Source organism: Mastacembelus armatus, unplaced genomic scaffold (assembly GCF_900324485.2).
Source record: "Mastacembelus armatus unplaced genomic scaffold, fMasArm1.2, whole genome shotgun sequence".
Taxonomy (NCBI): Eukaryota; Metazoa; Chordata; class Actinopteri; order Synbranchiformes; family Mastacembelidae; genus Mastacembelus; species Mastacembelus armatus.
Genome location: NW_022872883.1, coordinates 267052 through 294494, shown reverse-complemented (window position 1 = coordinate 294494; position 27443 = coordinate 267052). Strand labels below are relative to the sequence as shown.

The 27443-nt window shown below is 46.0% G+C and overlaps 1 protein-coding gene across 1 annotated transcript; it reads left to right on the top strand.

Annotated features, from left to right (window-relative positions):
• Positions 1-1955: 1955 nt before the first annotated feature.
• Positions 1956-13763, top strand: dact1 (dishevelled-binding antagonist of beta-catenin 1). The gene is made up of 4 exons (XM_026308423.1): positions 1956-2648; positions 6417-6546; positions 7150-7254; positions 9099-13763. Exons 1-4 carry the CDS (start codon positions 2364-2366, stop codon positions 11201-11203), a joined length of 2625 nt encoding a protein of 874 aa, XP_026164208.1. The 5' UTR covers positions 1956-2363; the 3' UTR covers positions 11204-13763.
• The last annotated feature ends 13680 nt before the right edge of the window (positions 13764-27443 follow it).

Here is a 27443-nt window from a genome sequence, read left to right as displayed (position 1 = left end):
TTTCCTGGTTGTAGCCAGACGAAGGACCGGATCTAATCTGACAACATGCGGTTTGGTCTGAGTCACTTGGAGGGAAAACATCATCTGTGATGTGGATGGTGCCTTTATTTCATCTTGTGTCTTCTCATGCTGTCTCATCAGACTGGACCTTTCTGAACTGGACTGTGGACCAGTGGACGTCAGACTGCTCCTTCAAGCCGCCAGTTTAAACACAACTGCGCTTCAAACAGATTTTGCACCTGATCCCGTTGGCTCGTCTGATTGGACGACAGGTGACAAGCTGATTACCTTTCCGGTGGGACATTTTGTCCTCACCAGCAGTCAAGTCTGGATTTGGGTGTGAGGGAGGATTTAGGACTCAGTAGCTTACAATCACAAGCTTTTCCCTTGAAATCAAACTGCAGCTGCTTCGGTTTCATTAGACTTTGATTAATATTCAAAATGTTTTTATTAAATCTGCTGTTCAGACGTCTGAGTTCAACAGTTCACGTCACAGTCCAAAGGTTTTTCTTTTAGTCAAGACTTGGCTCTGTCTCCTGCAGGTTTCCTCTCAGGCTCACTTCTACAGCAGCCTGAACTCAGACCTGTCTCTGGAGACAAGTTTTCTAGTGTCTTGGACTTGTCTCTGACTCGTGTGAGATTTGACTCTGAATGTTTGACTCAGGTTTGGACTTTTTGTGAGTTTTCATCAGAATCTGATTCAGACTTGTGTGTCTCGTGGAATTTGATTTGGGCTCTGTCTGGACTCAGCTTTGGTGTTTTTGACCTGGACTCTGCTCTATCACTGTGACTCACCGCTCTCGCATGTCTCTAAAGGGCTAGGTCTCTTAGACCAGTTTGTTTCCAAAAGGTGAAAAACTGACCAGAACCTGTATGTGTGTCCCTGTACTCAAGTCTTAGTGAGGACCAGTTTGGGGTTTATATGAACCAGTAAACTTGCTACTTATTCAGGTAAAGACTCAGACAGGGAGGTGGGTAGCTGCTTCACAAAGTCACTGAAATAATCAATAGTTTTATATAAACATAAAAACATCAACTTCCACATCTTTTCTGGCTCTTTTTCTATTTGTCCACCATTGCCAAGACCAGCACTTGGACCAGTTTGTCAGTCTGTACCTGCGTGGTCCCACAGGATCTTAGTCTGTTTCCCCTTCTGACCTTGGGGATTCTTCAGTGTATAAATCATTTAACATACATATGATCAATTTATGATCAATCTCAATAGACTATGAAGTCCAATAACAGAAATAAGAAAAGGTCTGATGTGATCTGAGAAGAATTTACATCGAGACAAACTGTTGAAAAATCCCCACAATTTAATGCAACCAGACCGGAAGTCGAGTTAATGTACCCTCCAAAATAAAAGACCGGTGTTGTGATGGAATCTTCAACTGGATTTGTTGAATCCAGTTTCTAAGCCGTAAAGTTGAGCTTCAATAGACAAATCATTTATTTTTGTATAAAAAAAATCCACAGGGGCATCAGATAGTGAAGATAGTTAAATCTCAAATGAGAACCAACCAAACAAATCTAATGTGACCAAAAGCACGAAAAGATAAAGTGGAGTAAAGGACAGTGTGATGGAGACAAACCAATGAACCTACAACATTAAACACTAAGAAAAACACTCAGCCTTTATTCTGTGGACAGTGAAAATCAAACAGGACTCTTGTATCTGAACCAAAAACGTCTTTCACTTAATAACTGAGGTTTACGGTTCACCAGTTGTTTTCTTTGTTACATTTAAGTCGTCGCTTCTTCTGTTTGTTTGTGTCGTTCCGGATTCTGTACTTGTACGTTTCGTGTTCATCGATGCATTTTATTTTGAAGGTCTAAACAGGAAGTGTGTGTTTCCGTCGTTGCTGACGTGACGAAGACGGTTCGTGAGACAGCGTGGAGGGGGCGGGGCCTTCGGGGTTCTCTGCTGAGCTCGGTCAGTCTGCTCGGGTCTTCGGGAGGAGCGGCAGTAGGTCCCATCTCAGTCCGGTTCTCGGCGTCTTTCTCTCGGCTCTATTCACCGCTGCTGCTCCGGGGCATGCTGGGATTTACCTGCACAGTTACATGAACGGACCCGTTGACCGTTTGGCGGATTAGTCTCTCCCGTTGGTCTGTAGGGGCACCGCGAGACCACCGGTTGATATTGGGAGCTGCTTGGAGATCGGTCTGACGATCTGGGTTCACTTTGTGGCCGGGTCCGTTTAACCCGATTAAGTTACCGGGGTTAACTTAACCAGGTGGTCGCTCTCAGCTGATCAAGTCTGCAGCAGAGAGTTCTGTCCGCACAATGCAGCTGAGATCCCACAGATCGTCCGGACCCTGACTGCAGAGACCCGGAGGTCCCACCGGAGAGTCTGGCGGAGGACATGCTGCTGTCCGGCCTCTCCAGGCGGGACGCTGACGCCCGTTGCAGCCGGGACAGAGTTGTGGATGTGGATGCGGCGGAGCGGCTGCGTTCGGTCCGGGAGCGGCTGGAGGCCACCGTGTGCGGGCTCGGGGAGCTGGAGTACCTGCGGCAGCGGCAGGAGATGCTGGTCCGGGCCGCGCTGGAACTCCGGGAGGAGGCAGAGGAGGATCGGCGGAGGGAGGCTCAGCTGAGCTCCGAGGAGAAGCTGCTGGAGGAGAACATCCTGCTGCTCCGGAAACAGCTGGTAGGTCGTGACCTGTCTGCCTCCTGACCCCTGACCTCTCTGACCTCAGTCTGCATGGAACGACTCAGGTGTGAGGTCAAAGGTCACGGGTGACGGCGGGGTCCGCTTGTGTTTCTAATGTAGATTCAGTGTCTGCGGTCCAACAGAGACCTGCAGGGTCAGAGAGCTGAAAGTCTGGATGTCAGGGACCAGGAGGTTTCTAGTAAAGACTGCTTTAGAGCTGCTTCTCAGGATTATTAATTATTGATTAATTTTACTATTCATTCATTGATCAAATATCAGGTTCGTAATATTCAAAGTGGTTTTCATATTTTCAGACTTCGTGAAGAAAAACACAAAAAACTTTACATGGTGCTTACAAAGGGGTTTAAATGACTAATTGATAAACATAATATTTGCTGATTAATCTACTGTTGATCTATGAAGGACTTTGGACAGAAGGTCTCAGCTCGTTTTTATTCTGGTGTCAAAAGTGACTGGACACTGGTCTAAAAAACAAACAGTTTTCTGAACAGCAGCTCAGACCGTTTTCAACATCTTTAACAGTTCCTGGATGAAGTATGTGTTGAGTCACATCAGTCGACAGAATTTAAACTCAGACTGAAACTAACCAGTCAGCAGACATTCTGTCGTTTTCAGTCTGTGATGTTTCTAAGATTAAAACTGCAAATATTCTTTTAATCTGCAGTGAAATGTGTGAATGCAGCAGTTCAATCTTTCTGATCTGAAGGAATGAAGCTAATGAAGCTGGTGCCATTAGAAAATAAAGGTGTAAAAAAAGAAAAGACCCAGAACCTCATCTCATCAGTGAGAGGCTTTTTTCATATTTTCATGATTCTAATTGTATAATTGTAATGACACTAATCAATCAGAGGATGATTTTCCACTTGGTTTACGGTGAGATAATAAAAGTCCAGATGAAGTGATGGACGAGGGCTCACACTGGTTTACTGTGGGGGGGTGAAATCCAAACAGCTGCTTTGAGTTAAAGAGCTGGAGAAACACTGGCTGGTTTGTTCCCCGTCTAACTGAACGGGTCGGGCGTCCCTGCTGGTCTCGCCCCGAGCTGTGGCCTCAGACCGGCGCCGTCTTTTCCGCCCCCTTCCCCCCAGAACCAGGTTCATCAGTCGCAGAAAACAAAGCGTGTGTGTGTTGGAAGAAGTAAAGTAAAGTGGTAATGAATAAAGTGAAACCAAGCTTTGAAACAATAAACCAATCTATTCGTATTCAACAGAAAATAAATCCCAAACTATTTTGATGATAGTTATTGAAAAACTGCCAAAATATCTCCAGTTCTAGTTGTCTGGTTCTGTGGCTCTGTTGAAAACCAGCAGAGGAAAGAATCAGCACAGGAGCCAGGAACCACCAGCTGCCTGTTGTTTAAAGAGACGTTCCGGTGTTTCAGACTCGCTCTGGTTCCGTGTGTGACATCCACTGTGGTTCTGCTGTGTCCTGAACTGGTGTAGCCTGCAGGCTCCTGTCAGGACTGGTCTTTCCAGTGGACTGTAAGGGTGTAGGAGAAGGATGAAGAAGAAGCTGCAGGAATAAACCCCAGACCCCCCTGTGAGCTAAAAGTCCAGTGGAGGCTGAGGGAGGATTCAGGGTGTGTTAGGCAGAAAAAGCCAAACACACCCTGACACCTCAGGGCGAGGCCTCGCTCACACACAGACTGGACTCGTTCCTGGGTTGGTCCAGCAGGTTGGAAAAGAACGTAATTGTCTGTCTTCAATGTTCAGGTGTTGCCACATGTGGACCTGATCGAGTTTCTGATCAGGTCCTGCTCTTCTCAGACATCTCCTGGTTTCTGATGCTGCTTCAACTTCCTGCAGCTCCTCTGCCTTCTGCAGGCTTGACTTCAAATCTGCTCTCTCTGACTCTTCGAGTTGGACCTAGTTTGAGGTTCTGTGTCTGTCCTGCAGCTGCAGCTCAGAACCTGAATCTGGAGCAGATTAGCACCCCTCCCCCCTCGGTAAGCAGGAACAAATGGAGATTCCTGCGAGCTGCTGGAAACTCTGCAGCTCGACTTTCAGCTCGGTGTCGGAGCAGCTGAGTCTGAGCTCACTCACAGCACAGGAAACACAGGAGACTGGCTCTGGTCCCGGTACTGGGCTGTGCTGGACTCCTTGTTCAACCATTTAAGGTCAAATGGGTAAAATTTCCTTCAGTTTAAATCTGATTTTTGATTGGGGGGGGGGTAAGTGTTTCCATTCAGCAGTTTTATTTTGAAGTTTAGCAATTAGGGACATTTCCCTTCAACGAATGTTGCCTGAAAAGTCCATGGTGAGATCGCAGCCTGTGGGGTGCTAGTGATGAGAGCAGTTTCTGTTGGTCCATGTGAAATCCAGCCCTGATCTGTGAGTGTGTCCAAACAGGAAACAGATCTCGGACAGAGATGGCGAGAAAGATCCAGCTCAGTGTAATGTTGTCTCTGAGTCGGATCAAAATATTACTTTATCCTTTTTATCAACTACTTTTCATTTTATTCTCTCGTTTCTCCGGCAGCTTTACTAGTCCTCTCTATCAGTGCAGTTACCATGGTTACAGCCGTCTCCATCTCTGTTGTGTTCAGTTACCGTGGTTACAGCCGTCTCCATCTCTGTTGTGTTCAGTTACCATGGTTACAACTGTCACCATCTCCTTTTTAGTAAGTTTCTTTTGTTGTGTTGAGCAGCAGGTGAGTCAGAGGTCAGAGGTCAGTTGCTGATGACCAGGACTCTATGACGTCTGCACAGCCAGGTCACAGGTCAGCCTGGTCAGTACACAACCAAAAGTGATGTACGTTTGTGACATCACTTCCTGCTGGGGCAGCTGTGGCGTGGTTGGGCGGGGCCTGACGCTGGCTGTCGACTGCGTGATTGACATTGACAAGCTGGACGAGCTTGGGTTCGTGTTGGAACATGCTGCTCATACCAGAGAGCAGCTGCTGCCGTGCTCACACAGGCGGGAGGTGGCGGTGTGAACGGAGCCTTGCTCTTTTGTCCTGAGACTAAAAACTATCCATGTGCGGCGGGTCGCCGCCATACAGGTTCTCTCTGTTTCAGTCCGACCACAAAAACAGAAAAAGGCTAAATCATAAATAATCGTCACTTTCTCCGTGTGGGATGTTTTGCAGGTGAAGGGCTTCAGTACTTCTGTAATTTACTGATGCAGTGTGAATGGAGGTACAGCCTGTATCTGCTGAGGAGCTGCAGTGTGTCTGTGCTCTGTGTCGCAGGAATGCAGCACATGACCCACGAGCAGCGCTGCATACCCCGCATGTTTTCCATCCCAGGAGGGGGGGGTCTGACTCTGACTGGGTGTGTTGTCCTGAAATAAGCTGCAGTGTGTCCATGAGTCAGTTTGTTCTCACTGCTCAGTGCGTCCACTCTGTTCTCGTCCAGCGCCCTAAAGCACCAGGCATAAAGTAAAGACACAGTTGAACCAGACGGTGTGAAGGGGCCTGTGGATTTTCATCTCCTGCAGTTTCTTCTGTAGTCTCAGTGTTTTCTAACATCCACACCTCCAGACACATGTAAGGCTGCACAAGATCCTGGATCTCTTTCAGTCTCACTTTCATCTGCTTTGGGTTTTTCTCACGTTTCTTTCACTAAACATCAGCAACTCTGTCTGTTCTGCAGCTTTAAAGCTTCAAATTGTTTGTTCACAGCTTTGATTCGTTAGAAAATCTGCCTTCGTTTAGTTTTTTATTAGTTTTCAATCATCTCTCTTGGTTTTTTTTTTATCATCAGTAACAAAATTAAGCATGTAACGTTTCTGTGTGTTTATCAGAACTGTCTGAGGAGGAGGGACGCTGGACTCATCAGTCAGCTGCAGGAGCTGGACCGACAGATCTGCGACCTGCGACTGGACACTGAGGCGTCACATGACCAGCCAGAGCCCGACAGCCGCCCCAGCTCAGGTACCAGAAAAAACTTTATTTGCACCGGACAAAGGAAGAGTTTGTCATTTTAGTGACTGTGCTCGTCCTGTTTGTTGCAGAGAGCGGGTCTCTAAAAAAAAGCCTGTGAAACCGACAGAGAAGTTTGAGTGAAAACCGGTCCCTGGTCTAGACCTTAGCTCAGTGAACGTGAACACAGACATGAAACACATGTTGATGTGACTCAGTGTGACGTCCATTTCCTGAGTGTCTCATTATCTCTGGTGTCCCTCCACAATAAACCTCCATAAATCCACTCAGAGGAAACGGAGGCTGCAGAACTTCATTCAGAATCCTGCTGTTTTTAAGTTTCCCTCAGTGTCACAGTGATCCAGGGACGGTTGTCTGTGCACCCATGGGTTCACTGCAAACAGCAGCTGATCACTGTCAGTTCTGCTGCTGTTGGAGGAGGCAAAATAAAAAAGCAGGTCACCTTGTATCTCACAGCTCATTTTCTTGATGGCAACATACTCAGTGTTTACAGCCCTCAAATCAATATGAAATACTTTTGTCATATTGCCTGATCAATATTTGTCTTTGCAGTCTGAATGTGCTGCTGACAACGTGTCGACTCCTCTCTCCCAGGTTTCTACGAGCTGAGTGACGGGGCGTCCGGCTCCCTCTCCAACTCCTCCAACTCGGTCTTCAGTGAGTGTTTCTGCTCGGTGGCGGACACTGTCCAGTGTACAGGTACAGAACCGCTCCCTCCAGCTGCAACAGTGAATGTGTGTAAATCCAAAACTTGCTTTAGGTTGTTGGGAGAGCGGCGCTGAGACCAGACTCCATGTGTTTCTGCTCTTTGGTGGTTCTGCTATAGAAACACACACAGGATTTGACCTTCAAGCTGCTCGAGCAGGAGTCCGACAGCTTCGCGTCTCTGCTAAAGGAACCAACAGTGGCTGCAGGGTTTCTGGCTGAGGGAGGTTCTGCTCATAGTGGGCACTGAAATATCTGCTGGATTATCTGATCAGAAGTGTGAACACACCCAAACCACTCTGAGCAATGAAGACACATGAACCTGATCGCATCATATTTGTACAGTGACTAAATGCATCATCACACGCTTCGCAGCAGCTCGGTCTCCTGTTTCTTCCAACAGCTGAAACGCTTGAAAGGAAACGTAGCGCAGCTTATGTCTTCTATCAACACAATGAGGAAATGATTGTAATTAACATATTTGGCAAGTGACAAAAATGTTGATAGTGAGTATGAAAGGCGTCTGTTTCCCACCTCAACATCAGGTCTCCCCACACAGTGCTGAGTGCAGCTTCATGAAGCTGCTTCATGCTTCTGATTAGACACTGGCAGCTGTTCACGTGGCCCGGTTCCATTTATTTATTTATTGGGTTTTCAGCAGGGACAATGAACTTTCATAGTTTGCCAGGAGGCTGTTTTTCATTTATAGGTTGTGGACAGATGTTAAAACTCACCAGAAACACAATAGAAGAGTCAAATTCTGCATAATAATGAGAATAGAGTGTCAGTGTTAATAAAACGTCTGCTGTGACCTGAGACTCAACATGTTCAGAAGCAGAATCTTCCTCCAACCCGAACAAAGTGTTTGTGTGGTTCCGAGACAGAAGTGGGGATGCGAGGCCCTGAAGTCAGAAAACCTGCTCAGAGATGCTTCAACTTTGTTCACTCAGAAAAATGTTGCTGCTGAAATAATCCACAGATGTTAGTACCTAGGAGAACCGTGGAACCCGTGTTAACATAGTGTCTGCGAGATCCTTCAGAACGGGTTTTCCTGTGTAGTTGTGGGCAATGGATCATGTAAATGAGCAGACAGACAAACACGGTTCGGTGGTTTCAGGGAACGGATGTGAAACCTGACAGCTGAAGGCTGCAGCTGCTGGTCTCATTTGTTTGCTGATGTTGGATCACTGTTAGCTTACCCGTGCTAGTTCTGAGTTAGCTGTGAGCCTTGTTAGCTTGTCTTGGCCTGCTGCGGCTCTGGACTTAACTGCTTCCTGTCACATTCGCAGAGTCAGGTTTCTGTGGCCCAGAATAAATGATACAGAGGTTTACGTTCCCGTACAGACTCTGACACAGTCTTTGTTCTGGTCTGTATTAGTTGGGTTTTCTCTTATTGTGACAGGCTTTGTTTTGTTTGCTTCCTGGCCCAAACCTCCTGTGTGTTTGATCGGGTTCTCAGTGGACACGCAGGGTTAATATAGCGCAGCACGCTGTCTCCACAGAAAAGAATTTTCCACTTACTAATGCCTGCACTCTCCAGCTCCAGCTCAACTCACGGGCTCATTCCAGCCTTCAGCAGAGTCTTGGAGCAGGAATGCATGGGCGGAAACAGCTCTGTCCAAGTTCACCTCCTGTCAGCTGTTGATATTAGGAAACACAGCAACAGTGAAATAAACTTGGCTTCATTTAGACTGTTTCTGTCTGAAACTGACGTGTTTAGCAGTCTGGTTTATTACAGCCCTGCACCCCCATCTAAAGACTCATAACAACTGTGAATATCCTCAATCTACAGCTGTGTCTCACTCTGTTACTCAGATTCTTTCTTTTTGTCCCTCCAGATGAGCTGGCCAGCTGTTTGGAGTGTGATGGTTTGATTGGAGGACTTTGTGATGACTCGACTTCTTCTGGTACGGTCCGTCGCTCACTATCAGCTCCTCATCCACCCACCCTGGATGCCGTCTCCTCAGTGGCCTCTTGTGACTCCCAGGCAAAGTACCACTGTGACCTGGTGGCCCGAAATGGCAGCGACATGTACCGGTACCCGAGCCCGCTGCACGCTGTGGCCGTCCAGAGCCCCGTCTTCCTGCAGATTTTGGGTCACGGAGGTCACGGCAGAGATGAAGGCCTTCTGAAAAGCATTGAAGCTGGAGTCGAAGGTCTAAAAACAGAAACATCCCTTCTCCTTGCTTCTGTTTCAGCTCCCACTGTATCACAGAGCTCTTCCTGGCCGGCCACGTCCTCCTCCCAGACTCTTTCCCATAAGCGACTGGACAGCTACATCTACAGTCTGGTGCAGAGGAGAGCCCTGCCCATCAGGACCAGCAGGCCCAGGACAAGCATCAGCACTGACCCATCAAAGAGCATCATGAGGCAGGCCAGTCTCTGTGTGAAGCCGGTATCCGGTCCGGGCTCTGGGTCTGGTGTAGGGACTCTGAGGGGGTCAGAACTCAAACCCTCTTGTCCAACTGGGGGAGCATCAACAGATGCTCCTGCCAACTTGTCTCCTCACATGCAGTGGTCCATGGAAACTACATGTGAGGAGCAGGACACCCAAAATGGACTTTCTGTTGGTGGTGTTGACAGTAAGCCAGCTGGCTTCAAGACCGACAACGGTGACCTGGCACAAAAGCAGAACACCTGTCCTCGTAGTAATGGCATCCAAAATGGATGCTCTGTCTTTTATACAAGCAGCAACAGTCTGCCCAAAAACAAAAGCAAAGGGCTTCTTCCTCCCTCGGCGGTGTCCGCAGTGACTCTGCCTAAAGACTTGAATGAGCTGGGGAGTCCCAGAGCTAACTCCACCCCCAAAGAAACCAAGCTCCACAAGTCACCTCCCATTGTCAAAACACAGTTAGCAACTCCTAAGATCAGCCCTAAGCCTCTCCCACCTGGCCAGACTGGAACAGGTGATAGGTCAGTGCTGGAGCTCACCAGTCTAGGGACTTCCTTCCAGAGTCAGGAAGAAGGAGGAGGGAGTCACCTGGTTAATGAGAAGTACATCTCCACCCAGCAGCAAAACATCAAACTGCGCAAGGGTGGCAGCAAGACCATCAAGAGCACAAAGGTCTCTGGACGCAACGAGTCCACATCAGAGAGAAGAGGGGAAAAATTACATCACAGATGCAGTTCCAAAAAGTCCCATCTCCTGGATGATGGCAGCTCCACCCACACTAAAGCCTCTAAGAGAGTGGCTGGCGGTGCACCGGGGGGGTCCTCCTCGAGAATCAAACGTGTTCCTGCATCAATCCCAGAAGATCGAGTCTTGGACAGACCATCAACACTAAGCAGTGCCAGGTCAGGTGCATCCAGGCATCACCATGGAAGCCATCACCATCACTGTGGTAACCACCATCGTCATCACCATCATCATCATCACCATGGACGTGACCAGGTCATGGTTGTTGCTAAACCAAAACACAAACGAAATGATTACCGGCGGTTACGTGCAATTATGGAGGTCCCGTACGTTGAGGCCTTCAGGCGCTCTCAGCGGCGGCGAAGAAGAGAGCTGCTGAGCCATTCTGCAGCCAACGGGTACCTCCCCTCAGGTGGACAGGTGAACAGCTTCTCCCCTTACACTGAAGGAAGTGACTCGGAGTATTCGGCCGAGTGTGCGTCGCTCTTTCACTCCACCATCGTGGACACCAGTGAGGACGAGAGATCCAACTACACCACCAACTGTTTCGGAGACAGTGAGTCCAGCGAGGAAGAGTACGTGGAAGAGAGCACCACCACAAGTGATACTGAGGAGAGCGGGGGAGGTGTAGCAGGTGGGGTGGACAGAGGGTGGAGCCAGTTAGGGGCACCTGGGGCCAGGGCAGTGGGACAGGAGATGACTCCAGCTCAGGCTAAACCATTTGTGAAGATTAAGGCCTCTCACAACCTGAAGAAGAAGATCCTGAGGTTCAGGTCAGGTTCGCTCAAACTCATGACCACCGTGTGACCCGGCTGAAGGAGAGGCCCCACCCGGCAGCCAAACAGGACCATAGTCCGATCGTTTGGGATGCCTTGCCTATGCACTTCTATTGTGCCTGGACTAAAGCTAATGGACAAACGGACAGTGCTGTGGGACTGAGCTACAAATCCAAACCAGCTGTCCCTCTTTTAACACAATTTATACACAACTATATAACACAAACTCATCAGTCCCCATTTTCAAACAGTTAATTATCACCTAAAGATGCTTTCACATTTTTAACACACTTTTCTAATGAGTTACGATTCACTACATTTCTAAGTCCTGGTTATGTCCATAGATCTCTGCACAAGCTCCTGTTCTTACAAGCAGCCAGTCAAGCGGCTTCTTCCAGCCCTGTGCATTCACTGCAATCACAGCATAATTAGCTTTTTCAGAGGCTGCTGTTAGAAAAGAAGTCAGATCCAGATTTTGCCAATAAAACTGGCCTTGTTCCCTGGGCTTTGTCAAGTGCCTCAGCCAATGTCCACCTGGCTATTAGCAAAGCCTGAAGGAGCAGTCAAGGCCTCAGTATGCTTCTTAGTGTTTTGATGCTAAGATGGGAAGAAAGGCCTCCACTGCCTCTCTGATCTGCTCATGCAGCTCTTTGTAGCCATACTGGAATAATCAAGCAACCTCTGATGTGTTTGTGCAATTTTGAAATGTATTTGTGGTAATTTGAGTAATTCTGGATATGATTGGTAGGATGCATCACTAACACACAATTAATACTAGTTCTTACCTGGTCTTGAGGTTGAAACTGATTGTTCATTAGCTCTGGTCTTCCCCTTGATTCAGTTTCTCTTCAAACCCCAAACCAACATGCATCAGTAAAACCACATGAAAACATCATCGACCCACCGAGTCCGTTAACATCCACATTAGTGTCCTGGGTTTGCTCATATCCTGGACATGATGTGTACACAGAACATGAGAGGCCTGTTTCTGTATCTGGGCCTCTCATCTTTTTTCATTTCAATGTTCAGAAACCTGGATCACAGGAACCTGGTTTTCTATAAGTACTTGAGGAGTCGTGTCCAAGTTTCTCAAATCCAGGGTAAGACCCTATCCAAGTTTCTGAAACCCGGAGATGAAATGCTCGTGGTTAGTTGTCTGTGCTGGGAGTGAAACAATCAATGTCAGATTGAGGTGGGACGGATAATTGTGTTTGAGCCCCACTTATTTTCAGCCAACCAAATCACAGTGGGACTGTCAGGAAGAACTTGGCAAAGCACACTGAGGCCTTCAGTGTTCCTGTTGGACTGGTCTCTGGGAGAAATGAGTTTTAGTTATGTTCTTCAGAGTAGTTTGGAAAGTTCTTCAGAGGGTTCCTCAAATGTTCTTAAAACATTTCGTAATGATGGTTCTTTAGAAAGTTGTCCAGAAGGTTGTTGAGATGCTCCTGTTGTTTGAGGGTTTCTGATGGATCTCTGCAGTAATCTCTTTATACCTCACTCTTTGAGTGACGGTAGAACCCTGCTCATGTATGTCGCCTTGTTTTATATTTATTATCACACGAACTTCGCTGTAGTGCACACACGGCACACCAAACGTTTGTAAATGCTTCTCTTCATATTAGTTAAATTGTTCTGTTTTTGGATGAATGCTATTTAAATCTTAATATATTTGCTTGGTACGTATTAGATACCACGCATGGTACTAACTGACTGACCGCCGGTCCTGAGCTGATGTGTCTTAACACTTCCACCATGGTTGCCAGTTTATAACTTTTTATAAATCAGTTATTCAGACTAATAATCACCAGATAATGTTAGAAAAGCAGCTGAATGTTTTTTGGAGATACAGGGAGATTTCACAGGTTTTTCCATGTGTTTGTGTGAGTGTGTTGGTGCCTGATCAAACCTGCTTCGACCTGAGGTAAAGTTACTGAAACACTATGGAAATATTGGTTGATTTGGATTTGTGAACCAGGACCAGAGTCGGTTTAAGCAACAAAACCCACCTGTTCTCTGTCCAGTCAGGTGAAACTGAATGTTTCCTGTGGATGTTTCTCCGGTGCAGAAATACAGAACGCCAGGACGAACCTAGCCTAGCTTAGCATACATGCTAGCACACTCAATGTTTTATTAGTTGTTATAAAATGAATAAGCTTCAAACACTTTGTAGGTAGCTTATGCTACATGCTAACAGCTAGCATATCAAATGTGGTAGCAGCTGCAATAAAATTAGTTGATGGAGGCTCTTTAGATTTATAGTACCCAGACTGGCCCAGAGTCCACATGCTGCTGAGAGAAATGGCTCCTGCAAGGCTTTAAAGCGCTCATTTCCAGCCATATTTTCATATTTGGAGATTTTTTTGGTTTTCTGGTGTTGAAACATTTTTACTCCAGTGTGACTGTTAGCCAAAAACCAAAAGCCTGACTCCTACGGTTTAAGCTCCACTGATCCACCAGTTTGACTCTAAATGATCAAATATGCAACTTCAATGACTGTTATCGATCCCGTGTGTGTATATGTGTCTGTTTATGCCAATACTGGTGCTTCACCTTTTTATGCTTCATTAAATGTGGACTGTAACATCAACATTGTTCTGGGTTCATCTGTTTCTTCTGACCTCAAATCCTGTATCTCGACAGCCCCGAGCTGTGACGATTTTGTCCCAGTTGGGATCCAGTAATAACCCGTCTCCCAGTGCTCTCTCAGTCATTGTGTCCCACACCAACAGCAGGGCTGGTGTCTGCTGCACAACCACCTGATGTCAAAGAAGTAAAACTCCAGCAGGACTAGAGCCCACCAGTTTGTGTTTTGGCAACAGATTTAGTCCACAATGTCCATGTCTCTACACAGAAGGCGTTAGCATAATGTTAGCAGTGTGTTAGCGGCATGTTAGCAGTATTTTAGCATCATGTTAGCAGTGTGTTACCAGTGTGTTAGCATCATGTTAGCAGTGTGTTACCAGTATTTTAGTATCATGTTAGCAGCATGTTAGCAGTATTTTGGCAGCATGTTAGCAGTGTGTTAGCGTCATGTTAGCAGTGTATTACCAGTATTTTAGCATCATGTTAGCAGCATGTTAGCAATATTATGGCAGCATGTTAGCAGTGTGTTAGCGTCATGTTAGCAGTGTATTACCAGTATTTTAGCATCATGTTAGCAGCATGTTAGCAATATTATGGCAGCATGTTAGCAGTGTTAGCGGCATGTTAGCAGTATTTTAGCATCATGTTAGCAGCATGTTAGCAGTGTGTTAGCATCATGTTAGCAGTGTGTTACCAGTATTTTAGTATCATGTTAGCAGCATGTTAGCAGTATTTTGGCAGCATGTTAGCAGTGTGTTAGCGTCATGTTAGCAGTGTATTACCAGTATTTTAGCATCATGTTAGCAATATTATGGCAGCATGTTAGCAGTGTGTTATGTCATGTTAGTAGTGTGTTACCAGTATTTTAGCATCATGTTAGCAGCATGTTAGCAGTATTTTGGAAGCATGTTAGCAGTGTGTTAGCACCATGTTAGCAGTGTTAGCAGTGTATTACCAGTATTTTAGCATCATGTTAGCAGCATGTTAGCAGTATTTTGGCATCATGTTAGCAGTGTGTTACCAGTATTTTAGCATGTTAGCAGTATGTTAGCATCATGTCAGCAGTATTTTAGCATCATGTTACCAGTATTTTAGCATCATGTCAGCAGTATGTTAGCATCATGTCAGCAGTATTTTAGCATCATGTTAGCAGCATGTCAGCAGTGTGTTAACATCATGTTAGTATGTTTGGCAGCACGTTAGCAGTGTTACTATCATGTTTTGCTGCATCTCACAGTAGAATCCATGGAGCCACAGAAGGTGATGATGATCGTACTCTGTCCTATGTTGACTCCTTTGTTTCATCTCATTTCACACTTTGACTCCTCATCACTGTCTCATTTCACGTCATTGTGCCTTGTGTCATCTCATTTGGTCTCGTTTTGTCTCACTGTGTCTCATTTTGTTTGCTTAGGTTCATTGCTCCTCATGTCTTTTGTCTTGTGTCCTACGTTCTTGCATCTCTGCAGTGTGCAGCTGCCGTACACAGGGAGGGTTTTAAACATGGATGGAATTTAACGTGTTTTATGGTTCACTTTGTTTTCAGGGAGACGACTGCTGGCTGTAATTAATGCCACCACATTTCACCATGTTGCTGCTCTGTCGGTTCAGAGAGAGTTCAGCTCGTCACAGACACATGAAACCTGTGGTCTCTGGACTTTAAGTGAAAGTTAAAGAATTTAATCTGCTGCTCTGATCTGATTTGTCTCATCTGAGACTTCATCATTCATACAAACCACCGTGTTCCACTGCCTCAACTGTCTGCACAGCAAGGACTGTCTCTGCAATGTTAGATTTCATTTAGATCAGGTTTTATTTGCACATTAAGAAAAACACAGATATGCAGGAGATCAAAGAAGATTTCTGTGGCTGTTTCTGAGTATTATATGGTCATGTAGTAGAGTTATACAGAGTTAGTACTACAAGTACTAATATAAGTGGGTTATGAGATATTTGTGAATAACAAGGTTGTGTGTGAATATGACTGTAGCACAGTAGGTATATATGCATATAACGGGGTAATATAAGTTTATAAACAGATTACAGTTATATATTGTGTTGTTTGATCTTCCTGTGTGTGTGTGTGTGTGTCTCCATATCCCAACATATGGTTGTGCAGATGGTCACACAGACACTACATGGACATACTCCATAACCTCTGACCAAAGTCCAAACATCACTGAGCCAGAGCCTCGGTCAAACCTCCGTGTGAAGCAGACATCTTCATGTGAACACTCAGACAAATTCAGGTCAGTGTGACTATTCATCTGTGTATTCAGCAAATTGGTGCTGAGGTTATTTCTGTGCTGTTGCCATAATGAGTATAGAGTGAGGGATCTATGTTGTGTCTTCAGGGAGCTGCTGTGTACGTGCTGGTCGTCTCTCCTGGGATTTATTTTCATGCAGCCAACACACAGAGGACAGTTCAGTGTCCACATGAACTGCTACCCCTGCGGAATCCCAACAACAGTTCTGGCTGCTGCACAGTCCAGGCTCCTCCTGCAAGGCCCGGTACTGTGTGGCACACACCAGAACACTGTACTCATGTGTTGCTGACTGTTGTTAGTGTTAGTTTTATTATTCTCACTAAAATAACGGTCATAGCTTTCTTCCCGGTCAATATCCTGAACTGAAGGCTCCCCCTCGTCCATGAATGTGTCTTGATTGTGTTGCAGTGTGTAGTTTTTGTAATGAAGGACATCTCCTCTGCTTTTACCTGTGACTGTAACTGTTCAAAGCCATCAGCATATTTTTATATCCAAATCATGAAAATCTAAATTTGTGGAAAATATTCAGGTCGAAGGTGTTAACGTGTTTTTTGTGGAATATACGTCCTTTTATTGACATTTTTAGCAGATAAGCAAGGTCACAAATGTCCTGTTTTCCTGAGGAGCCTGAACGCAGCAGATGATTTTTCCATCTAGGCTGCAGGTTTGGCTGCAAGAGGACGTCAAACTGACTCCATAGGGAGACTGAAACACGTTGCTAACACACACACACACTAACCACACTAACACACATATGCACTGAAACACACATGCACACAGAGCTCAGGCTGTCGACTAAGAGAGAACAGGCGAATAAATCACTGCAGTGTTGCTCACAGGAAATCTGAAAATTCTTGAGTGTGCCCCTAAACACACACACACACACACACACACACACACACACAGAGCCTTGTGCTTGCCTCCTTCTACATCCTGACATACAGAATCTCTGTGCAGCTGTCTCACTCTGCTTCTGTGGGTGTTTGAACAGTAAACAAACCTGAATGTGTCCTGGTTTATCCTGGTGTTGTTCACATCTCAGTCCTGATCCATGTCATTAGTCTGACGGAAGACTCTAAAACTTGCTGTTTGTTTCTTCAAAAAAACATATTTTCTTTTTTATTTGAATTCAAAGTGAAACCAGAAAAAATCATGCTGACATCTGTAACATCTGTTCTTACTTTCTTAAAATTCTGTAAATCTAATTCTATTTTAGTGGCCTTCAATGAACAGCATTTCCCATCAGCCCACAGACCACCAGTGAGACTGGTGGTCTGCACCAATCAACAGTTCACCTTCAGATTCAGAATCAGTTTCTGTCTGTTTGCATCATTTAGTGACTCTCGGAGCATCACACTGTGACGGCCGTCAGCGTAAACCCTTCGGACAAACATCTAATGGAAGAAGAACTTGATTCGTCCCTGTGTCGTGTGGCTCGATGCAGAGCTGGGACAGTAGTTCTCTGAGTTAGAACATTAGTGAGTTCATTGATTAGGAAGAAACCATAGTTTGACGGCATAAATACCCACAATGCTGTGTGGCTCCTGTTGTTCAAACGGACACAACTTTATTTAGCAGTGTGTCAGCAGCAGTCGATACGCTGCAGGCAGGAAGAAAATAACAGGCTGAGCTCAGAGCAGACAGCAGGACGCCCACACAGTTTTGAGAAAATCAATCGGAGACAGAGAAAAACAGTTTTTCCTTCAGCAGCAGGATTTCAAGGAGAGGAAGAGGAGGAGGCCAGAAAGAAGAGAATGACAGAAGCTGATGTCCACAGGGGTTTTAGATCAGCAAGGAGGAAACTGAGATTTCCTGCTCACACTCTGGACTTTGAAGTGTCTGTGGGAAATTAAAGTGTCCTGATGAAGGATCAGACAGCTGTGCAACCTCCACCACATCTGGATCCATCATCGCACATAAAATAGATCTAGTTTTATTGTTTGAGTTCAGCTTCAGGCGTGTTTTTAGACATTCCTTCTTTTCCTGTGTGTATTTGGTTCAGTCTGTCCACCATCACTGTGTCATGACATGGATGGATACACACACACTTTGTTTCAGATGGTGTGAACCAGGAACAGCAACATCATGTCGATCAGAGACAGCAGTCACTGAGATATGGTCCCAGTTGTGCAGAGCTGTGAAACACAGTCACTCAGCCTGCACGCTCCTCTGTGTCTATGCTGCAGGAAGAGCCCAGGGTGTGTCAGCCACCCACACTCCTCTGGTTTCTTCCTGATGGAGATGTTACGGCATTGGAAGGATCAGTTCTACGCTGCAGATTTCCATCTCAGACTTCAGGCTAGAGTGCACGCTCGCCCACGCCGCTGCCTACGCAACACTCAGACTGTGAAACACACAAACCTTGTCTGCTGGGTGTGTGTCCACCATCGTCAGCACCTGAGCCAGTTAAAAAACACTGCTGTTCAACATGAAGGTACATCACACATGTACACAAGCACACACACACACACAGGGGCCGTTCTGTCTCCATGACGACAGTGAGTGTTTGTGTCTGGTATCGTCTCCATCAGCATATTTGTTTCCCCTTCGACGTCCATCATTCTGAGAGTGTGAGGATTCGGTGACCACATTTTCCAGATGTTATTACCAGTAATGTCTCGAGCAGCTACACTCAGGGTGAAATGTGAAAACACGTTTTAGTTCGTTTATCTGCGTCTTCCCTGACTGTGTGTGAAGACTGTTAATAACTTTGGCCTCCGCGTCTGACCTAAGAAGTTTTCCTGTCATGTGACTGTTTTAAACCCTTTCAAACAAGGAAGGAAGAGCAGTGTGTTTTCTTCCTGGTCCAGATGTTATGATTCATGTCTGGTTTCCTGTGGACCCCGTGGTTCGCACTGAGTGACTCCATGTTTCAGAGAAAACATTTGAAACATCTGTCAGAGTCATAGTCTGGTCATCATGAAGACGCGTGTCATTGTGCAGTTGCTCCAACCCAATCAATAAAGAATTAATCAATAATCAGGTTCAATCATCTGCTGCTTCATGGCGTGGCCTGTGGGTCAAAGGTCACACAGGAGCTAGAATCATGACCATATTATCACACTAATCATTAACTAACCTTAACTAATCAACAATTAACTCTAACATTAACTTAAACATAACAAATCATTAACTAACCTTTACTAACCATTAACTAATCAATATCTAACTTTAAATAATAATTAACTTAACCCTAACTAATCAGTAACTAACCCTAACTGACCATTAACTAATGGCTAATGGTTAATTTTAACATGTTTACAATGAAATCATAACGTCTCAAAAACAAAGTGAAAATTTAGTTGAAACCTCGACAAACCGACTGCAGAGACTCGAGTCCCTGAGTCTGGAAAGTGTCTCCTGTTCTTGAGACTTCGGGGTCCGTGCAGGTTATTGATCACAACCTGATCGGATCGTTACACTTTCTCCACTGAGCTGCAGTGAAGCTTTTATATCGTCTCCGTCGCACAGAAACAGCCCCGCATCCTCCCGTCTCCATGGAAACCGGCTGCACAGCAGGGATGACTGACAGGCCAGCCGAGGGTTGAGTGAGAGAGATGGAGGAAATTAAAAGGAGACGACAAAGAGAGACTGATGGAGAGAAAATGGAGGAGAGAGAGGTTAATTAGCCAATTGGCCAAGTGACAGCTGTGCTCGAGAGACGGGGGGTGGGCGGTAGATTAAAGGGGGGGGGGCACATTTGGACAATGATTAAAAAAAAAAGCTCACTCTCAAATTCCCAGCCGGGCTTCAAGTTAATGACAGACTGTAGGAAGAAACATCGAATCCACAACTGTAAACAGTCTTCAGTCAGTCGAGGTGATCCAGTCCTGGTGTTTCATACTTGTTTCAGTCTGTGTTCTGAACTCTTTTCATTCACTGGATCTTCTGGATTGTTTGTCACATGAAACTCACCCCCACCTGAACGGGACCTTTCATGTCCTGAAAATGCTTTTGACTACAGACACGAATGACCAACACAGTTACGGCACTTTAAGTGGAAACGTGGACCTGATGGAGGGCAGAGTCCACAGGTGAAGAACGTGACAGTAAAGAAGGATCGATCCTTTAAAAACGCCTGGGTGCTGATCCTGGCAACGAGCGGGGGACTGCTCCGATAGCAGCGTGCAGACTGAATGGTCGGTCGGAGACGATGTGTCTGCTCGTGGTTTCCCCTTTCCCCCAGAACATGGACATTTCTGGGGGTGAGTGGACTTGGGCTCCTGACAGCAAGAAGAGGAAGAGGTTGTTGTATTTGTCTGAGCAACAGGAAGAAGTGAAAGAGGAAAATGGTGCAGAGGCCTAATAGGAAGTAGAGATGGGAAATATACAGCATTTATACGGTGCAGACACACGGACGACTGCATGCCAACCATGGTCAGGTCATGAAATTTATGTTACACTGATGCAGAAACCATGAACAGAGAAAAGAAATTGGTTAAATTGGTTTCTCGTGTCCTCCTTCAACCTCTGTCTGATTAATGACACAATTAAGCAGCTGACAGGCTATGTGTGTGTGTGTGTGTGTGTGTGTGTTCGTTCATCAGCAGAGGTCACTGCAGGCTGGAGGGCAGGTCAGTGTAAAGTTGTCTCGATGGCAGGACGAAGACCAGGGCTTGGTGGTGTGCGTTGCAGCAGAACGTGGGCCTTCCTGTCACTGTGGCGTCGCTGGTGACGTGTGAAGCAAAGATGGTGGGATGTTTTAAGGGATGTTTGAGGGATGTTTGAGACATAAGGGGTCGCGGCAAGACTCATCCCAAAGCAACAAGCTAACAAAAGTGCTGCAGCTGAGAGAAGAGCTAAAAGAGACTGAGACCAAACTGAAGCTCCTGCTGTTTGAAGCCTGATTCACACTGGATGGAAACGTGAATCTGGCCTCCTCTCATCAGGCCTCAGGGAGTCTCAGAGGAGGAGGCGGGTCAGAGGTCACACAGGGTCAGAGCAGACAGTCAGGCTCAAATATGTTCACTAACATGTGAACACGTTTATATGAACCAGAATTAAGACAGAAAGTCTGGTTTACAAAGAGTCTGACTGAGAAGTACATCCAATGCTTAAAGGGTTCGTTCGCCAAAAATTCTCTAATGAAACCGTTCGACTATCAGAGTGAACTCAGAGGATCAGAGCAAGGCACGCTGGGAGGACTAGTATCAGTGCAGCAGGAGGTTCTAACAGTCAGATAGAGATCCACACACTCAGAAGGTTCTTCACTGACTTTCTCCTCCTTTTTATTTAATAATTTAATATAACAGGCAGGTAGAAACACCAGGAGCTGCATCAGTCCTCATCATTAGGACACACAGACACATACCACAGCCCCTCCCCCTGACCCTGACCTAGACCTGAGTCTAACCTGGACCCTGCAACAGGTCTGAACCCTTATGCCGCCCCAGGTGTGGGGTGTTGAGGACCAGACAAACATGTCCTCACAGTGCAGAAAGGTCCTCGCAGCGATGGTGATGGTGATGGTGATGGTCCACACTACAAAGAAAGACAGGTACAAACACACACACACACATCAGTCCCAGGTTTTGTCTCTGGACAGTAAAATGTGTGTGTTACTGGCACCATCTGTTTAATGCTCCTCTATTCATTTATACCCCCCCCCAATACACACACACACACACTGCTGTTAAATGAGCACCGGCTTCATGAATATTAATGAGCTCCAGGTTTTCTGTGTGGTTCTGGTCTCCGGAGGTTTCAGTCCAGATCTGGATCCTCTGAAGTTGGAATGAAAAAAACAGACTTCAGAACAGGCACAGACAAAGCCTTCCTCCATCAGTCCTCAATATCCCATAATCCACAGTGCACCAGCTGTTTAAGGGCCTCAGTCTTATATTTGTATTTAGATGTCAGTTTATTAGGGACCCCAGTGTCAGGCTGAGTCTTTTCAGGTTGTGCTTTGTGCTGCTGAAATTTAGCAGCAATTGAAGATCACTAAGTCAGTTTCCAACATATTTATATTCCTCATCATTTACATCAGATATGAATGCGTGGAGCTCTGAAAATGGCTGCACTTCACATTATACTATTACATTTATTTGGGTCATTTTGGGAGTCAAAGTGTCGTTAGTACATTTTCTTCTACGGTAATTACAGATGTGGCTGTGTTGATGAAAAATTCAGAGTTTGACCTTTTTGTTCTGCAGCTTCAGCAGAACAAAGGCTCTTTACACCAGAGTCGTTTGTCCTCAGGTGGGATCCAGTCGGGTTGTGTTGGAGGTGTGAAGTAGACAGGCTGCACACAACTGCAGAAATTGGTCAGTTCGGTTTGTTGTTGTTGTTGTTGTTGTTGTTGTTGTCAGTGCAGCTCGATGGAGACAAACGAGCTGCTGAGTGTGAAAGATTCAGCTGATCCATCTCTGTCCTGCTCAGTGACACCAACTGAAACAACAGCGTCCTGGTTTCTGTGGACATGAGCGACCTCAGGACACGACGACACCGCTACACATCTGATCTGAACAGAGACAGACCAAAACGTTGGAGAAGAGGACTTTAATAGTACAAAGTGCTCCGGCTACATCAGTAAGTGTGGTGAGCTAATTACAGAGATCTGTACTGAGTCAGTGAGAATGTCTTCCACTCCTTCTTTGAAATCTTAAGATTTGGAAAATGACTTCATTTTGTATTTCTTGTGTAATTTAGATCCTTCCTGACAGCTGCAGTCTGTCAAATGCGACTCGTTGCATGATGGGGATGTTAGCGGGCGGCAGGGATTGTTTGAGGCTCATGGGAGCAAATGTTCCCTCTGAGTTTCTCTTTCCTGTGTCCTGCACTTCATTTTCTCCTGCAGCCAAAATGCTCATTTGCTCATTCGCAGGTTCAGTAAAATGTCTGCAGCTCTGTGGTTTATGGCAGCTGTAAAATCAAACCTTCCTGTTTCTGTGTGTGTGTGTGTGTGTGTGTGTGTGTGTGTGTGTGTGTGTGCCCGAGACACAGTCTGTATTGGTGTATTTGTGTTTCTGTTTTTACTACTGTGGTGACCAAAGGACATTTCACACGTGTAAACTAATAATTTTATTCAGACTTGTCCCCCTGCCTGTCATTCCCCCTCAGGGTCTGTTTCATCACCGTATTGAGTCATCCATAGACTTTATTGCCTCTGTCTGTGCTGCAGCTCCATTACTGTATTAACTCCGTATGATTTACAGCTTCAGGAAATGAACTCGAGCACTGCTGCCACAGTCGAATCAGAAGACTCACAAATAAATGAGGTTGATTGTGGAGACTTGTAGATCCTTTACAGTGACTCTTACATCTTATGATAACTGCTGATGTTCCCACAGTGTGAACAGACCAAACCAGATTTTCTCAGACCAGATCTGGTCCAGCTGCATATGTGGTCCTAGATCTGATTCCTGTCCGACGTGTGAGTGTGCGAGCTCCGTCAGGACGGTCAGACCAGAATCCATGTGGTCGTTTTAACATCTCCCTCCTCTGCACATGTCGCCTGTCGTCATCATCCAGTGTGGGAAACATCAACATGGAGGAGGGGGGGCAGTGGAGAGACCAGGACGCTTCACATTGGTTGGACATTTATGGAGAAGCTCCTGATGGAGCCAAACTGGAAGGAACATATGGGAACCCAGCAGCTTTGGAGGAAACTGAGCACAAATGACGTTGTTGTTCTTCACGTGTCAGTTCAGTCTGTGCATGGGGGCAGTTTAGGAGCTCAGGGGGTTCACACCTGGTCCATGTAGGAGCTCAGGGGGTTCACACCTGGTCCATGTCCCTGACTGACATGATGGGAAGGAACAGACACAAACAGCAGATCTGATGGAAACTGCAGGACATTAAGTAGCTGCCAGTGCTGGAGCTGCAGAGGCTTCATGTGCTCACTGGGTAAAGAAACAACCCCCACATGTAAAAGTATGAGCTGAGCTGTTTTTGTGCCTCGTGGCAGAAATCTCACAGGTCACAGGTCACAGTGGTGTCATCACTAACATCCAGGATCACAACATCACTCTCAGGAGACTGTTTACTGCTGCAGGCAGCAAATACAACCTATACACAGCTCTGTGTGTGTGTGTGTGTGTGTGTGTGTCTGTGTGTGTCTGTGTGTGTGTGTGGCCTCAGGCTGTCAGTGATTGGACAAATGAATCACAGGAAGCTGTAATGGGAGAAATGCTGAAGCTCTGATACCAACACACAACTGCGTCCCAGTTTTATTTGGCCAATCAAACCAGATGCACATGTTTAAATGAACTGGAGAGGATCCAGCTTTACTGTATCGAGACGTTCACGATCACTACTTTTATTTTGGTCCCTCAGCAGATTGAAGTGTAATCCACAGCGTAGCCATAGCCGCAGTTTCAGGTTGCTGCATGATTTTGACGCTCAGGTCACATTTTTGACAGAAACACAGTCTCATGTCTGTTGTGAGCTATGCAGCCTGTGAGCAGTGGTGGTCTGGGTGGACCCGGGTTATCACCTGTTAATGTTTTTTCATGTGACCTAAACAGAAAACAGACAAGTGGCATAAACAAGCTTCAAGTGCAGCTTTAGGTAATTCCATGACAGGAAGAGGCACCAGCCCAAATGTGGAGGGCACAATGCTAAAATAACAGAATACACTTTTCATGGATTATGTCTAAGGCCGGAGTTGATTGGTTTATTAGCATATGTCCCACAGTGCCTCTGGTGCACCTGGTGTTTTTCCATCAAAGTCAAAAATGTCTGAGTGAAGGGCGTCCGGCCAAAAGAGAAGTGTGTTCCTACACTCAGCCTTGTTCCACTAAGAGGCTTTAACGCTGCTGAATGTGAAACAGGTTGAAGACAATCCAGCGTTTTGTGTGGAGACACCGGCTGTCTGCTGATCAGACCTCTGCTGTGATGAAAACTGAATTCTGACTGAGACTCGTCCTCAGGCCCTCAGGTGGAAGCAGGTTCAATTAAACGGTTTGTGGACAGTGTGTGTGTGTGTGTGTGTGTGTGTGTGTGTGTGTGTGTGTGTGTGTGTGTGTGTGTGTGTGTGTGTGTGTTTTAGTCCTTCATTAAACACAGATTTAATTGTCACTGCAGGCACAGATGCAGAGACAAACCTCATTGTTATCCTGAACACACACACTCAGTTATTGTCTCTGGACTCATGAATATTAATATTTCAAAGCAGTGACCTGCATCAGTGCGACTGCTGAAAGATCAACAGACACACAGAATCTACAGACACGACAACCTGAACACAAACTCAGCTCAAGTTACTGAAACTGAATGTCAGGATTTTTCTTTTCAACCTGAATTCTCATATTTCCCAGGTTTCCATTGGGAACATTTCCCCTTGGTTTTCATAATAAAGGAAGTCTGACCGCCTTCAGAAACTGCTGCTGTGCTTTACGACAGTGACGTGTTTGGGCCACTCTCGTTAGCTTGTGTGTTGATTAAAGCACAGACTATGTTTATCATTCAGCATCTTTTCATCAGAGGGATGATGCTGCTTCATTTTCACATTTCACCCAAACTGAGCCTGTCAAGACAGAACGCTGACAGACTTCCAAAATGAAGTTCTCGGGCTGAACGGGACCAGGTGCTAATGAGGACTGGAGCCGACCGGAGCTGTGGATGTGACGCAAACATTCCTCAGAGGGAGCGAGCCGCTGCAGATTTTAGTTGTGATGCAGGGATAAGATCTGCGTCTGTTCAGGACTTTGTTGTGTGGTATTTCCAACAGATGTCCTTCACTTTCCCCGCTCGCTGTGATGACAGCCACTGATCTCGGGCTGCAGGTCGAACATGTCTGGTCCTGCATCAGAGCCTCAGCTGTCTGCTCTTCTTCTGCTGGTGCCGTGTGCAAACACCTGGCAGGTGACCGAGTTCCTACGAGCACCTTTACACTCGCTGTGTAATGAGTCTGAGGATGGTGTGATGGATGGACTCAGAAAACAGTCTGACAGCAGAAAGACATTTTTAGCTGAGAACTCTCCAAAGTGTGAGTTGAGCACCGTGTTTGGGCTGAGAACCACAGGTTTCCCACAGATTAAGGGGCCTGAAAGCTGGATTTGTTCTCAGAAGGTGCTGGTGGCTTGTGTGTGGTATGTGTTTGTGTTTCTCTGTGGAGCTTCTGCCCAGCAGGTCAGACAGTGATCACAGGTTTTAACCTTCGTACAAACAAATGTTAAACATGGATTATTGTTTATTTAGTGCTGGACATTTAATGACACACAGAAATACTTGATCTACAAACCTCCCATCTTTGTGTGTGCGTGTGTGTGCGCGTGTGTATGTGTGTGTGTGTGTGTGTGTGTGTGTGTGTGTGTGTGTGTGTGTGTGAGACCTGACGTCAAACTCCCAGAGGCTGCTGGGGAATGTGTGTGTGCTATAAATATGGCAGGTTGGCTGCGAGTGATGCAGGAAACTGGGCGGAGCCTCAACAGACAGTTGACACCACCCTCAGACAAACCAGACCCCCCAGTGTGTTAACCCCCCAGTCTTGTTTGGGGTCTGTGGTTTTGTTGAACTGGTTTTTTGTCAAGGTCAGCAGCTCAGCTGCGATTATCCCAGTCCGCAGCTCACTGTCCACACACACACACACACACACACACACACACACACACACACATTGGTTTGTAGCTGTGAGGACATTCATTGTCCCTGACCTAGTCCTGGTTCTGGAACCAGATATGAACCCTCAGAACCCATGTAAATATGTTAATAACAGCACTTCATAATAAGACGACTTTAACCACAGCTCTCAAACACAAAGATTTTCAGTTTTCTGTCCTTTATCTGCTCAGACATTTGAACATGTTATAGATGAAGTGATCCATATGACCAGAGCTGATCAGTCCTGAGAACAAAGGTGAACTGAGGCTCCAGCCTGAAGCTCGAGGCATCAAAGAGCTTTGGAACAGACAGACATTTGCACTGAGAGCTCTTGTATAAACACACAGCATGTTGTTTAGTGCGCCCTGTTGTCCTGCAGCGCCCCCTGCTGTCTGGCTGAGGTTGAAGACCAGGTGCTGAGGACTGTGCCGCCTCCACACACATCAGCAGCTGAAGCACATGCACTCTGCTCAAAAGCTTCAGAGACAGTAGGACATGGGAGTACTGTCTGAGATGGTAGTAGAAGTAGTACTTCTATATAAAGTACTTCAAATTAGAAGTATATAAGGTAGTTAACGTCAGCTACCCACGGTATATAAAGTACTTCAAATTAGAAGTATATAAGGTAGTTAACGTCAGCTACCCAGCGGTATATAAAGTACTTCAAATTAGAAGTATATAAGGTAGTTAACGTCAGCTACCCAGCGGTATATAAAGTACTTCAAATTAGAAGTATATAAGGTAGTTAACGTCAGCTACCCAGCGGTATATAAAGTACTTCAAATTAGAAGTATATAAGGTAGTTAACGTCAGCTACCCAGCGGTATATAAAGTACTTCAAATTAGAAGTATATAAGGTAGTTAACGTCAGCTACCCAG